At 41.3% G+C, this 11,618-nt stretch overlaps 2 protein-coding genes across 6 annotated transcripts in view; one reads left to right on the plus strand and one right to left on the minus strand.

Moving 5' to 3' along the window:
• LOC135306412 (pulmonary surfactant-associated protein A-like) overlaps positions 1–11,618 on the minus strand; it is a 299,646-nt gene that overhangs the window by 280,032 nt on the left and 7,996 nt on the right. The gene's annotated exons all lie outside the window — the stretch shown is intronic.
• Positions 1–11,618, plus strand: part of RASGEF1A (RasGEF domain family member 1A) — a 165,649-nt gene that overhangs the window by 150,513 nt on the left and 3,518 nt on the right. For all 5 annotated transcript variants that reach the window (XM_064430288.1, XM_064430290.1, XM_064430293.1 and 2 more), the window contains 9 exons: positions 2,703–2,840; positions 6,122–6,343; positions 6,625–6,699; positions 6,934–7,026; positions 8,668–8,770; positions 9,049–9,128; positions 9,757–9,948; positions 11,038–11,161; positions 11,410–11,482. In XM_064430288.1, the coding sequence (XP_064286358.1) occupies positions 2,703–2,840; positions 6,122–6,343; positions 6,625–6,699; positions 6,934–7,026; positions 8,668–8,770; positions 9,049–9,128; positions 9,757–9,948; positions 11,038–11,161; positions 11,410–11,482 (1,100 nt within the window). The remainder of the gene's footprint in view (positions 1–2,702; positions 2,841–6,121; positions 6,344–6,624; positions 6,700–6,933; positions 7,027–8,667; positions 8,771–9,048; positions 9,129–9,756; positions 9,949–11,037; positions 11,162–11,409; positions 11,483–11,618) is intronic.

The following is an 11,618-nucleotide window of genomic DNA, read 5'->3' on the forward strand; positions in this document are numbered from 1 at the left end:
TTGCCCCCCTTTCTAATTGGGAGTTGTTTTTCAGTCCTGCCTTGTCTTGTGCAGAACAGGGTCAATCCACAGAACACTTAAATTAATGGAGTTATTCCTCTCCTCAAAGAACTGTTTATGGGAGAAGTGTTCCCATGGACTCCAGAGAACTCTGTCAGGCCTCACAAAGGGAGGCTCATGTCTGGAGCAGGACTGGAGAAAAGTAGTTTGGTAGGTTTATTGCAGCCATGACAGAAAGGAAACTGTGCTGCTGCCCACAGATCTGTGAGGTTTCCATCTGGGTTACCACGTGCACCAAGCCTGTCACGCTGCTTGGGCTCCATCAGAGTGCACATGAAACACAAATCCCCTGCTCTGCTGCACTGAGCCCTTCAGCATTGCTCTCAAAGTGTACACCTTGTTTTCATGAGTGTGAAAAAGCATCTGATGAAATATTAAGCTTTTTTAAATGTGACAAGTGCAGTTTGTCTTGCAACATGCCTGGCTTGCCATGTGAAGAGAGCAAACCATAACAACTCAAAAATAGATACAAGAGATGGGAAGTCAGTGTTCATAAATCACTGTGTTTTAAGCTGTACATGGAGTATAATTTGGGGTAATTTGGCTGAGTACTACAAGCACAAAGCTACATTTTTCTCCTTCAAACCTTTTTCTTCTATATCAGTGCCTAAAAAAACTGATGAAATACAGCCTGGTGTTATGCTGCACCTACTTCAAACCATGACAGCTAATGCTGCCTCTTCAGTGGGCTCCTGGTTTTAAGGAGCAATCTTACACACACCAGCATTAAAAAGGCATCAGCTCTGACTGATTTAGTCTCTTCAGCTGCTGGGGTCAGTCTAGACAACCCATAAATTCTTTATGAACTGAGTGTTCATATGGAGATGCTTGCCATGGCCTAAGGTGAGATTTTTAAACTTTTCTGCCCTCACCACTCCTTTTTCAGTTGCAAAAATTACAAAGAAAGGATAGTCAAGATGATTAATACTAAAAAAACAATTCTGTAGCAGCTTTTGGTAAACAAAAGTGGAGTTGGCACATACCTGTTCACTTTAATTGAATGGAGGTGCACTCCCTGGCTAATTAATCGTCCATCACCACCTACAGATTATTCTTTTAATAATGTCAGCCTCCATTCATTTCCTGGCAAATAACTATAAATTGTCTTTTCCCCAAGGCAGATGACAGTGGGAGTTTGGAGTACAGGCAGCTGTAATCTGGAACTCTGTCCCACACTGTTGAGAAATAGCTCCACACGAGGGGCACTGACAGACACTGCTTTGCAGGAATGCCCACTGCTGGCAAAAAGAATGGGGATGTTTTGGTTTTGCCCTCCCTGTGCGGCTATTCTGTGTTTATCTCATTAGCAGCATCAGTTAAATGCTGTCAATAAAAACAGGTAGGAAATGCATGCTAGCAGATAGCAGTTTGCAGGTCTTAAAAAAACAAAAACAACCCAAGAAAATTCCCTCTGGACTTACAAGGAGGCACTGGCTAATTGTCAGATTGAGGATTCAAGGGTGCATGGTTTAAGTTCAAAATTCTTATCAATGATTATTAATATCATTGACTATATAATGGTGAGATATTAAAAAAAAAGGAAAACAAAACCAGCTTAATTTCATTGACTTTGGTTTTGATTAGATAAACTGGACATGATGAGATGCTGTTTTGGCAGGAGCTGCTACCTCTATTTGGAGGTGTTCTCTCTTTGACTTAGAGCAGTTTCCTGAGGTGACACTGCCATGCTGAGTGCCCTCCTGTCCCCAGGGGCTGTGCTGTGCCTGGGGAGAGGGAGCTGCTGCCTTCAGGGACCTCTGCACTTGCACTACTGGGGAGGGAGCACAAACAAAGCTTCCTCCTTTTCCTCAGTGCATCACAAGCTGGGTAGGAGGATAAGTACAACCTAAATTCAGGTTTGATTCTTGTTCATTACAAGTGTTCTTAGCACTTACGCTCCCAATTTTACAAGACTGCTCCCTTGGATGTACTGATGCTGCTGTCCATGATGCAATGGAGAGGGGAGTAATTGGCACCCAGTTCAGGTCTAACTGATGAAAAACCTTAGAAGATTCACAGGCAACTAAAAAAAAAATAGAAAAATACTCTCTCTGCCCTTTCTATGGTTGATAGCTTTTTGAACAAAAGCCAATACCTTTTATTGTCAAAGTCTGTTTTGATTTAGACGTCATGGAGAGAACACACACGTCTTTCCTGTCATTCATTTATTTAATATACAGCTCAGTCTGGGTGCTCTGATAAATTCTATAGAACTGAAATGTCTGTGAACGTTTCTCATGAGCTCTCAGTAGAGTACTGCAGATTGTACACATCTGAATTCAAACACTACAGCCCTGCTGCCTCAGATGGCAGAAATCAGCTTAAACCCCATGGACTTCAGTTAAACAAGTCACTTGAACTGTTCTGTCATCTCCTGGTTTTATACAGCTCACCTTGAAAATGTCTTCACAGTGTTTGGTAAGAGACATCACCAAGAGACATCACCATGAAAGGAGGCTAAACGATACTATTTAGGAATCTAGTGCACAGTTAAATATGGTCTTTTTTTTTTGTCCCCATCACCTACTATTAATGCAAAGTATTTTCAAGGGTGTGTCCAGATTTCTGTGAACCTTTATCAGCCATTTAATCTGCAGTCAAACAGGTCTACAGTTGGTAATTAACTCATTGTTTCTTTCTAGGCAAAACTAAAATCCTTCGCTGCCAAAATCATTCAGCTCCTGAAGGAATGGACTGAAACTTTCCCCTATGATTTCCAAGATGAAAAATCCATGAAAGAGTTGAAGGAGATTGCTCACAGGATCACACAATGTGATGAGGTAGGGGTGGGAAGGAAAAAAAAGTTAAGTGCTCAAGCAGTATTTGTTAACTGTTAGATGAGCTGTGCCGTGTTCCTACAATCCTGCAGGCAGTGTCTCCCAAAGGAACTACAGCAGCAGTTCTAAGTTGTCAGGGTAACCACAGGACATGGGCTGCCTGATGGACTTAATGGTCCATTAGCAGGAACTGTCTACATCTAATCACCACACGTCACAAGGAGAGAGAAAATAGTGCTGGCAGTATGAAAAATGACTGTGGTGCAGAAGGAGAAAGAAGAGGAACTAGAATGGCTCAAGAGGATTTAATAATGAATTACATCCCATCCTTGGTACATTGTCACCACTCTGCATGTCTAAGTTTTGCAAGACACACCAGCTAGCTGTATCACATCTACTCTTGGCCAAGGTGAAGGTGTTTATTATTTAGCACCTCATTCCCAGCTCCTAAAAAGCAGCTGGTTTATTGCAATGTTTCAGGTGGCAGGCACAGTATTTCCACAAAGCAAGTTATCTCTGAGCTCTGCTAGCTAGTCCATCACCAGTCTTAACAGCTCTGAGTTTCTAGCCTGTGAAGAAAACTAGGCCTTGAAAAAACCTTCTAGAGCAAACAGATAAACTGAATTGCAATAAAACAAGGGGTGTTAAGTTTTTGGAGGGGGGGTTGTTGGGGTTTTTTGGTTAGTTTTGGCTCTTTCCCAACATTCACAAAGCCTACACTTTTTGTTCATTGAGAAATTCACTGTTAACAGCAATAGACAGAAGGAAGAGTATAACCAAGAACTGCAAGAGAATTAGTTGTAAAGTGCTTGTACAAATGTGAAGTCTTATTTATGTAGAAGTAGAAGCTTCTTATTGTTTTAAACCCACAACTTCAAGATATTTTTGAGAACAATTACGAGGAACAGGGAAGACAGCTGTATTATGTGCTTTTGTTGATTCAAGCAGAGAGAAAATGAAGAACAACAGGTTTGACAGCAGGGCATGAATCAGGGAGAGAACAGCAGAGTGAGGTGAAGGAAGTACTTTGGTTTTGTTGCATCAGCAAAGATGTTTACGTGGGTGCTGGATGAGAATGTCAGTGCCTCAGGAGGAGGGGAAGAGGAAACAGGACTAGAGCCTTCTTTTCTCTTTGCAGACAAGGGCCAAGGGGTGGATGTTGGCAGAGACAGCCCTGTGAAAGGGAACTTGGCAGAGGTTTATTTAGCATCTCTATCTCAGTATTTAATTTGCTGTTACTTTGAACGAGAAAGAAGTTGTGCCCTTTCTTTCTGCCTTTTCCTTCCCACTCTTATGTATGAATAATGGTCATTGGAGAAAAACCCATCTTTGTGGAATGGCTCCTTGCTGTGGTGTCTGAGGCATCTGGTGGCATCCATTAATTACAGCACCACCTCATTTACCCCCTTAACAAGGCTACCAATCAAGGTTCATCAGTGGAGAGCTATGCTTCATCTGACCCCTAGGAAATACTAATTTGACACTGACAAAAAGCAGCTCTCACTCTAAGTGTTTGTTAGCACATTGAATTATGCTTCAGCATGGAATTATGATAGAGGTTGGGGGTTTATTTTGTATTTTAAAGCTTTTTCAAATCCCCTTAGGACACTATTCTTCATTCATAAAGGTAGAAAGTCAACTGAGAGCTCACACAAAGCAGTCAGGTGTTGTCCTGGTGATAGCAGCATACCAATTAGCTAAAGCTGCAGCCAGGATTGCACCCCAGAGTTAGCAAAAATTAACTCAAGTACAAATCATTGTACAGTCATTGACTTACCTTCCAAAGTTGTAGGGAAAATTAGCATAAAACTAGTAATAAAAGCAAACTGCTAAAACTCTTAAGGACATTTGTCTAAGCAGTAAGATGCTAATGAATTCATAATAGCTTAAGTAAGCCATAGCTTTTTGTGTCTGAGTTTCTTTCCTCAATTTTATATAATATCTGCAATACTCTAACTTATCTTCAAGTGTCATTTTCTGCAATCCTGACATCAAGTCTGCTTCCTCCCAGACACGTGGGCAAGTCAGGCACAGTGGCTGAAGGCAAGCCATTCACAGTGGAAAGCTCAGCATAAGAGAGGAGAATTCTGCTTTGTTTTAGTCCCCTCCACCAGGCTCCCTTGGCATTTCTGAACACTTGTAGCACAGTATCAGAAATGACTCCAGACAGCTGCTGCTCAGCAGTAATCCAGCCTCAAGATGAGCTACACTGCCTTCAGCTTTTCATTTGATTTCACTTGGGAGTCAGATTATTGCCTTGTAAAGCACCATTCTGACACCATTATTGCTTAATTATAACAGGCAATATACAAGTATTTGGTAGTCATCTCTCACATCTGCTGCATAATTTCAGTCATCACTGCACAGTAGTGGCTCCTTTGAATGGTCACAGATTCATTGCAGCTCTGTCTAGTGGGGACTGGCAGAAGTGAACCTTGTGGTTAACTTCAAGAAAAGTAATTTGCATGAAAGCAAGAGAATGATTCTGTGAGGAAAAGGATTGTCTGGTTGAATTAATTTTCCCAGCAGCAGGAGAAACCCAGGTCACTTATAGCAGTAGCAGACAGGATGGAGGAGTAGCAAAGCAATCAAGTTAGCTCAGAGAAATGTCTATAGGACACAATGGTAGAAAAAAAAAATCATCTTAGCTGTCAAAACACTGAGCAGATGGATTGTGTTCCTGTGGCTTTACCTTTCAATGAATCCTTACAAATCTTATGTTTAAAATTGGCACACAATAAACAGGAAAGGCATTTTAGTTGTCTGAGAACATGATGTATATTGTGCTCTTACATAAATATTTGGATGCCGTAGCTGTTCAAAGCAAAGTTAGGATATTTGAGGGGTATATTCCTGGACATTATGTGAATTCCCTGGATTCTGCTTGGGCTAGACAGACTGGATTCATCAGTGGGTCTGATCAGAATGAGAACTTTTGGCCCTTGGTGCACAGAGGTTCCAGAGCCTTGTGCAAGCAGCTGCAGCACCTTTCACATGCCCAGTCCAGCTGCTGACATGGATGCTTTGGAAATGGGGCACTACCCAAAGGAGCAGACCAGCCAGCCAAGCAAAGCAGAGCTGGGAAGGCAAGCAGGCAGAACAGTGTCATTATGGAGTTGTGTGGGTATTTAGGACAAGGTCATTTGTCACAAAATGATCAGCTCAGAAAAGATGAAAGAAAATGGATAATAGGCATTTATTTTTCCCAGGCAGAAATTCTCTGGTGATCCGTGTCTGCAATAGCTAAAGGTTTTCAGCAGTTGTTGTTTCTCCCTTCTGCTTAGGAAAATGGAACAGTGAAAAAGATCATTAGCCAGATGACACAGAATCTCCTGATGGCCCTCTCTGCACGGAGCCAATACCAGGAAATCAGAGAGAAATTCCGTCAGCCTGTCACTGACAAGGGCACCATCCTCAAAACCAAGCCCCAGTCAACTCAGAAGGACATCCTGAGTGTGTGCTGTGACCCTCTGATCCTGGCACAGCAGCTGACCTACATCGAGCTGGTGAGACTGACTGGGGCGGAGTCTTGTTTTCTATTTACTGAATATTAACGTACTCATCAACATGAATTTTGCTATGGCTTCACTGAGAGCCTCCAGTGTTTTAATAAAAAAAAACCAAGTTAAGTAGTGAACAAGACCAGTTAGGTACACTGATAAAAGCACCTCACACATCTACACTCTAGGAAGATAAAGTTATCTAAATGTCCTCCTAACTTGGATTTTTTTTCACGGAACTCTCTGTTTGTCTGTACAATGACAATCTCTCCTCTCTCCAAACACAGGAAAGAGTGAGCAACATTTACCCAGAGGATCTGATGCAGATTGTCAGCCACATGGACTCCCTGGATAATCACAAGGTACAAAAAGGTGTACAGAGGGAAAAAGAAACATAGATGAACCACAGTAAAGAATAATAACTCCATAATTTGAGTACACCCTGTGCAAGAAAGACTGACATTTCCTAAGCTTCTTCAAGCTCATGCCTTAAAACACGTACAACAAGATTTTGTCAAGATATGACAAGGAGGTTTATCCTTTGGTAAGCTTTATCATGATACAGGAGAGGTTTAACACGACCTGTTCTCTTACAGTGCCGAAGCGATGTGACCAAAACCTATAATTTGGAGGCCTATGACAACTGGTTCAATTGTCTCAGCATGCTGGTGGCTACAGAGATTTGTCGGGTAGGTATGCATGGAAAACAAGCTAGCAAAGGGATCCTGGCCTTAAGGACAAGAGGCAAGCAGTGGTCTAAATGAGATTTAAACATTAGCAGTGCAATTAAAGATAATAGCATTATTCAAGCATTAAATTATTTGCAAGCTCATATGATTAAGAGTTCAAGGCTATGTTTGACTTTGCATATATTGCTTAATTTTGTGCAGCTGCATTAGTCATGCAGTGAAATGGAACTTGTGTGGACTGAGTTGGGAGCTCTTTAGGATTTATCTTTTTTTTAAATACAGCAAAAGATTCTTAAAAATACACCTCTTTAAGTGCAGATTTACCAATAAACAGCTGTTCTTCCACTGCATTTAGATAACATCAGTACTGTAATATATTAATTTTTAAATTTACATTAATTCAACATTCATTGTAGAAAAATCAAGGATAATCTTTCTTTAGAGTCTGGAAGGAAAGTGTACTACTGGAAAGTTTTAAAAAAAGTAACAGAGGAGGAATAACCTTACTAGGGGTTAAGGTAATTTCTGTCATGTAATAGGCAAAGAAATGGAAGGTGTACTGCCCCAGAAACCTTTTTCCTTTTTTTTTTTAGCTTCTTATTACATTTTTTGGATTGCTATTAATTCCAGTTCTTCCAGTTCTAGCAAATTGGAATTTTTTTTCCTATTCCTGCTTGGTCAGTAGCCCTTCCATGGAAATCCCAATGCCTGCTGCATTTTCATGAAGTCCAATGTACTGATCCTAATCTCCTAAGATTTCCTGCTCTCAGAAATGTATTGCAGAGACACACCAACACCCCTCTAGAGCTGGCTGGTAGGGCTCATACATTTAGGAAACCATCAAAGAAAGGTTTTAGCACACTGTGGGCTAAGCCAGGCCTTTGACTACTGAACCATCTTCTTTTGATATGACAGAAACTTGAGTACTTAGGTCAGAGATTCTGCAGTCACTGCTTAGGAGCCATTTTTATATAAGCCAGAGAGAACTTTTAGGTTTAAACAGGGAAAATATTTTAATGAATGAATGCAATCCAGGCAATAATTAATTCTGCTTTGTAGTTTATAAAAATTTTCAGATGAGATGCTCAGCCTCAGTTGCTTGGTCCTGTGCACATTTGTGTGGGTGGGAATTTGTGTATTTGCTCATCCTCACTGCCTGCTCTCAGCAGGTCATTTAGGAGTACATGCAGCAGAACCAGAAAAGCAGGATGTGGCAGTTGCTTTCTCTCACATTTAGGTTCCATGCCCCAACTTTAAGTCTGTCCAATGCTTCTCCCCCTTCTAGAGAGGTTTAAATGTTTTGCATATATTCTGATAGCAGCGTCACGTTATCTTCCTTTTCCAGTAACAGGAAATTGCTGAAAGTGTCCAGCTTGTTTATGCAGAACTGCCTAAGACATGGACTCTTTTGTATAAACAAAGATGTGCACTCCCCCAGAACTACACAAGTAACTGGTAGTCATCCCAAATACTTCTGCTGTTTTATTAAAAATTAATCTTAACAAAAAATCCTGAGGCCTATATTAAGATTTAGCTGGACAAAGTCTTGAAATGTCTATTCCCTGATCCTGCTACAGTGCCTTTGGCTAGACATCCTATCCAAAATTCAGACCATCCCTTCCCTACTGGGTTTTTCTCCAGGTTGTAAAGAAAAAGCAGCGTACAAGAATGGTGGAATTTTTCATTGATGTGGCAAGGGAATGCTTCAACATTGGAAACTTCAACTCAATGATGGCTATTATCTGTGAGTATCCTTAGCACAGATGGCAAAAGGCACTCCATTTTACAACCTGACTGGCAAGGCTGTGCTCACACTTGCCCTGAATTGGCTGACCACGTTAGCATGCACACTTCCCCAGGGCCAGTGTCTGCCAGTGACAGATTCATGTGTGGGTGGGTGAGCTTTAGCTGCAGCTTCTGCTTCTCAGGCTGAGACACCTCCCCGAATGTGTGGTGTTGACACATTAGCCCAGTATTTTTTCAACTCAGTTGTCTCTTTGTCTCCTCTCTCCCTGCATTCAGCTGGCATGAACTTGAGCCCTGTGGCACGGTTAAAGAAAACCTGGTCCAAGGTCAAAACAGCCAAATTTGATGTTTTAGAGGTATGTATAAACTTTTGACTTTATATAGAAATCCACAAAATAGTTTCATCCAAGCCTCTGCTAGCTACTGTGTCAGAGAGCAGGCACCTCTGTCAGTGGTCACCAGCACATAAACATTATGAGAGTTTCCTCCATTTCAAACTCTGTACTTGTCTGCAAAGAAAAGTGGATGCCAGCTCTCTCTAGATTATTTCTTGCTAGTGTATTTTTGCCAATTTAACTCCAAGGTAGTTTCCACTCCAGTGAGTGCTGCCCTTAAAACTAATTAGAGGACTCCACCTAGTGGAGACCTGCGTGGAAACAAAACCTAATGAAAGCATCGTCAGAAACAGAGGTGACAGCAAAGGAGAATTTTGATTTTTCCTCCCAGAGAATAATTTCTGATTTCCTTTTGGTCTGCTTTGTTCATGAAATAGATGCAAAGCCAGTACAGAGCCCTCCTTTCAAGCAAGGTAGAAGTTAGAAAAACCTGCACCCAGACCTGATCAGTATTAAGGTACCCTACCTTGAGAATTCAAAAAGGGACCAAATGAAGTTACAAAGAATAAACTCTAATGGTTAGAGCAAAGCTTTTCATTCTTAGAAACATGTATTACTTGTCTGTCTTTTCCCCCTTGCTACCAAACAGCACCACATGGACCCTTCCAGCAACTTCTGCAACTACCGCACGGCGCTGCAGGGAGCGGCACAGCGCTCGCAGAGCGCCAACAGCAGCCGCGAGAAGATCGTCATCCCCGTCTTCAACCTCTTCATCAAGGACATCTACTTCCTGCACAAGATCCACACCAACCGCCTGCCCAACGGGCAGATCAACTTCAAGGTGGGACTCTGCTGCTGCCAGGCTGCCCTGCCACTGAAACCTGCTGCCCTGCAAGCCCTTGGCTTCCTTACATTCCCTGCTCCCTCAGTGCCCACGTGCTGTCACAGCCAGGGGAGCTGGTTTGGATCAAATTCTGGGAAAGCCAGCAGTTGCTTTTCTGTGGCAGCAAGGCATCGTATCTGATCAAATTTTATGGGTCACTTCAGCCTGAATCATCAGCCTAGCTGATTTCACTGCGGTAATGGTGTTTGTTGGGTCTGCAAGGGAGGTTCTACAGCTTCTGGGTTCTCTCCCCAGTTAATAAACATGCATGTCCAAGCGACCACAGCCTGTCAAAAGTACTTCTTGACAAAATATTATTGGCATCATTAAGGCTGTGTAAGTGGAGGGGGACACACAGAAGATACAGGGCAAGCCCTGAGCAATTACAGATTTCTTAAAATCCTAAGAGGGAAAGGATATCTAAATGTTTCTATACGTTACTGTGATTTTCCAAATTTAAAGAGTGCTTTATGAAAAGATCAGATATGTCACACATCATTTAAACTGAAGTTTGGAAATGTAAAAAATAAAGCAAATAAACTATTTACTGTCCAGTTCCAGTCACAGGAATTTAGACACTCAACACAGAAAACAGGCACTAATATATATAGGAAGGAAAGGTTGATGATGAAAACAATTGAAGGTAAAAGATCAGATGGTGGGCTGAGATAACACTGTCCTAAACTTAAAGCTGGCAGATGAGGAACTAGCAGCAAGAGGGGGTAAATTAAAGGAGCCATAAGAAGATAGGATAGCAAGGAATCACAAAATATGCAGAGTTGGAAGGGACCCACAGGGATCACCAAGCCAAACTCCCAGCTCTGCACAGCAGCACCCCAAGAGTCACACCATGTGCCTGAGAGCATTGTCCCAATGCTTCTTGAACTCTGTCAGGCTGGTGTTGTGACCAATTCTATGTAAGTCTGAGTAAGGGACAATAAAAGCAGCATAAAGAATAAGACTGAGAGACTCTGAAATACAAATGAACTAATATTTCAAAAAAAACAAGTACTATTTTAATAATAATCTTTTAATTACTTCATGCAGAAGTTCTGGGAAATTTCAAGACAGATTCACGATTTCCTGACATGGAAGCAGGTTGAGTGTCCTTTTGAAAAAGATAAGAAAATCCAGACCTATCTACTCACAGCACCTATTTATAGTGAAGAAGGTAAAACTCTTTGTTGAACATTATAGTGAGTCTTCCTACGTGTTAAAATACAAAATATGAAGATGAAAAATACATACATGCAAAATCATATTTTATTAGTAATTTTCTAAGTGTTATCTGTTGGCTTCTGATGGTAACAAATTTGATAATGAACATTGCCAAGTTGCATCTGCTATATTGTAACCCTTAGATTTTTTCCCTCAGGTAAAGAACTCGTGTATCTCATTCTTACTACTTTTTTTTACCAGCTCTGTTCATTGCATCCTTTGAAAGTGAAGGTCCAGAAAACCACATGGAAAAAGACAGCTGGAAAACACTCAGGTAATGAAGCTTCCTCAGAACATGAGTTTTTCTGCAGACACACAGAGGCATGTAACCATCAGCTGCTTCTGTCCTATTCAGATACCCAGCTTAAAACCATAATACAGTTCTTTTTCCTTCAGAATTTAAATCTGAA

Source organism: Passer domesticus, chromosome 8 (assembly GCF_036417665.1).
Source record: "Passer domesticus isolate bPasDom1 chromosome 8, bPasDom1.hap1, whole genome shotgun sequence".
NCBI classification, from domain to species: Eukaryota; Metazoa; Chordata; class Aves; order Passeriformes; family Passeridae; genus Passer; species Passer domesticus.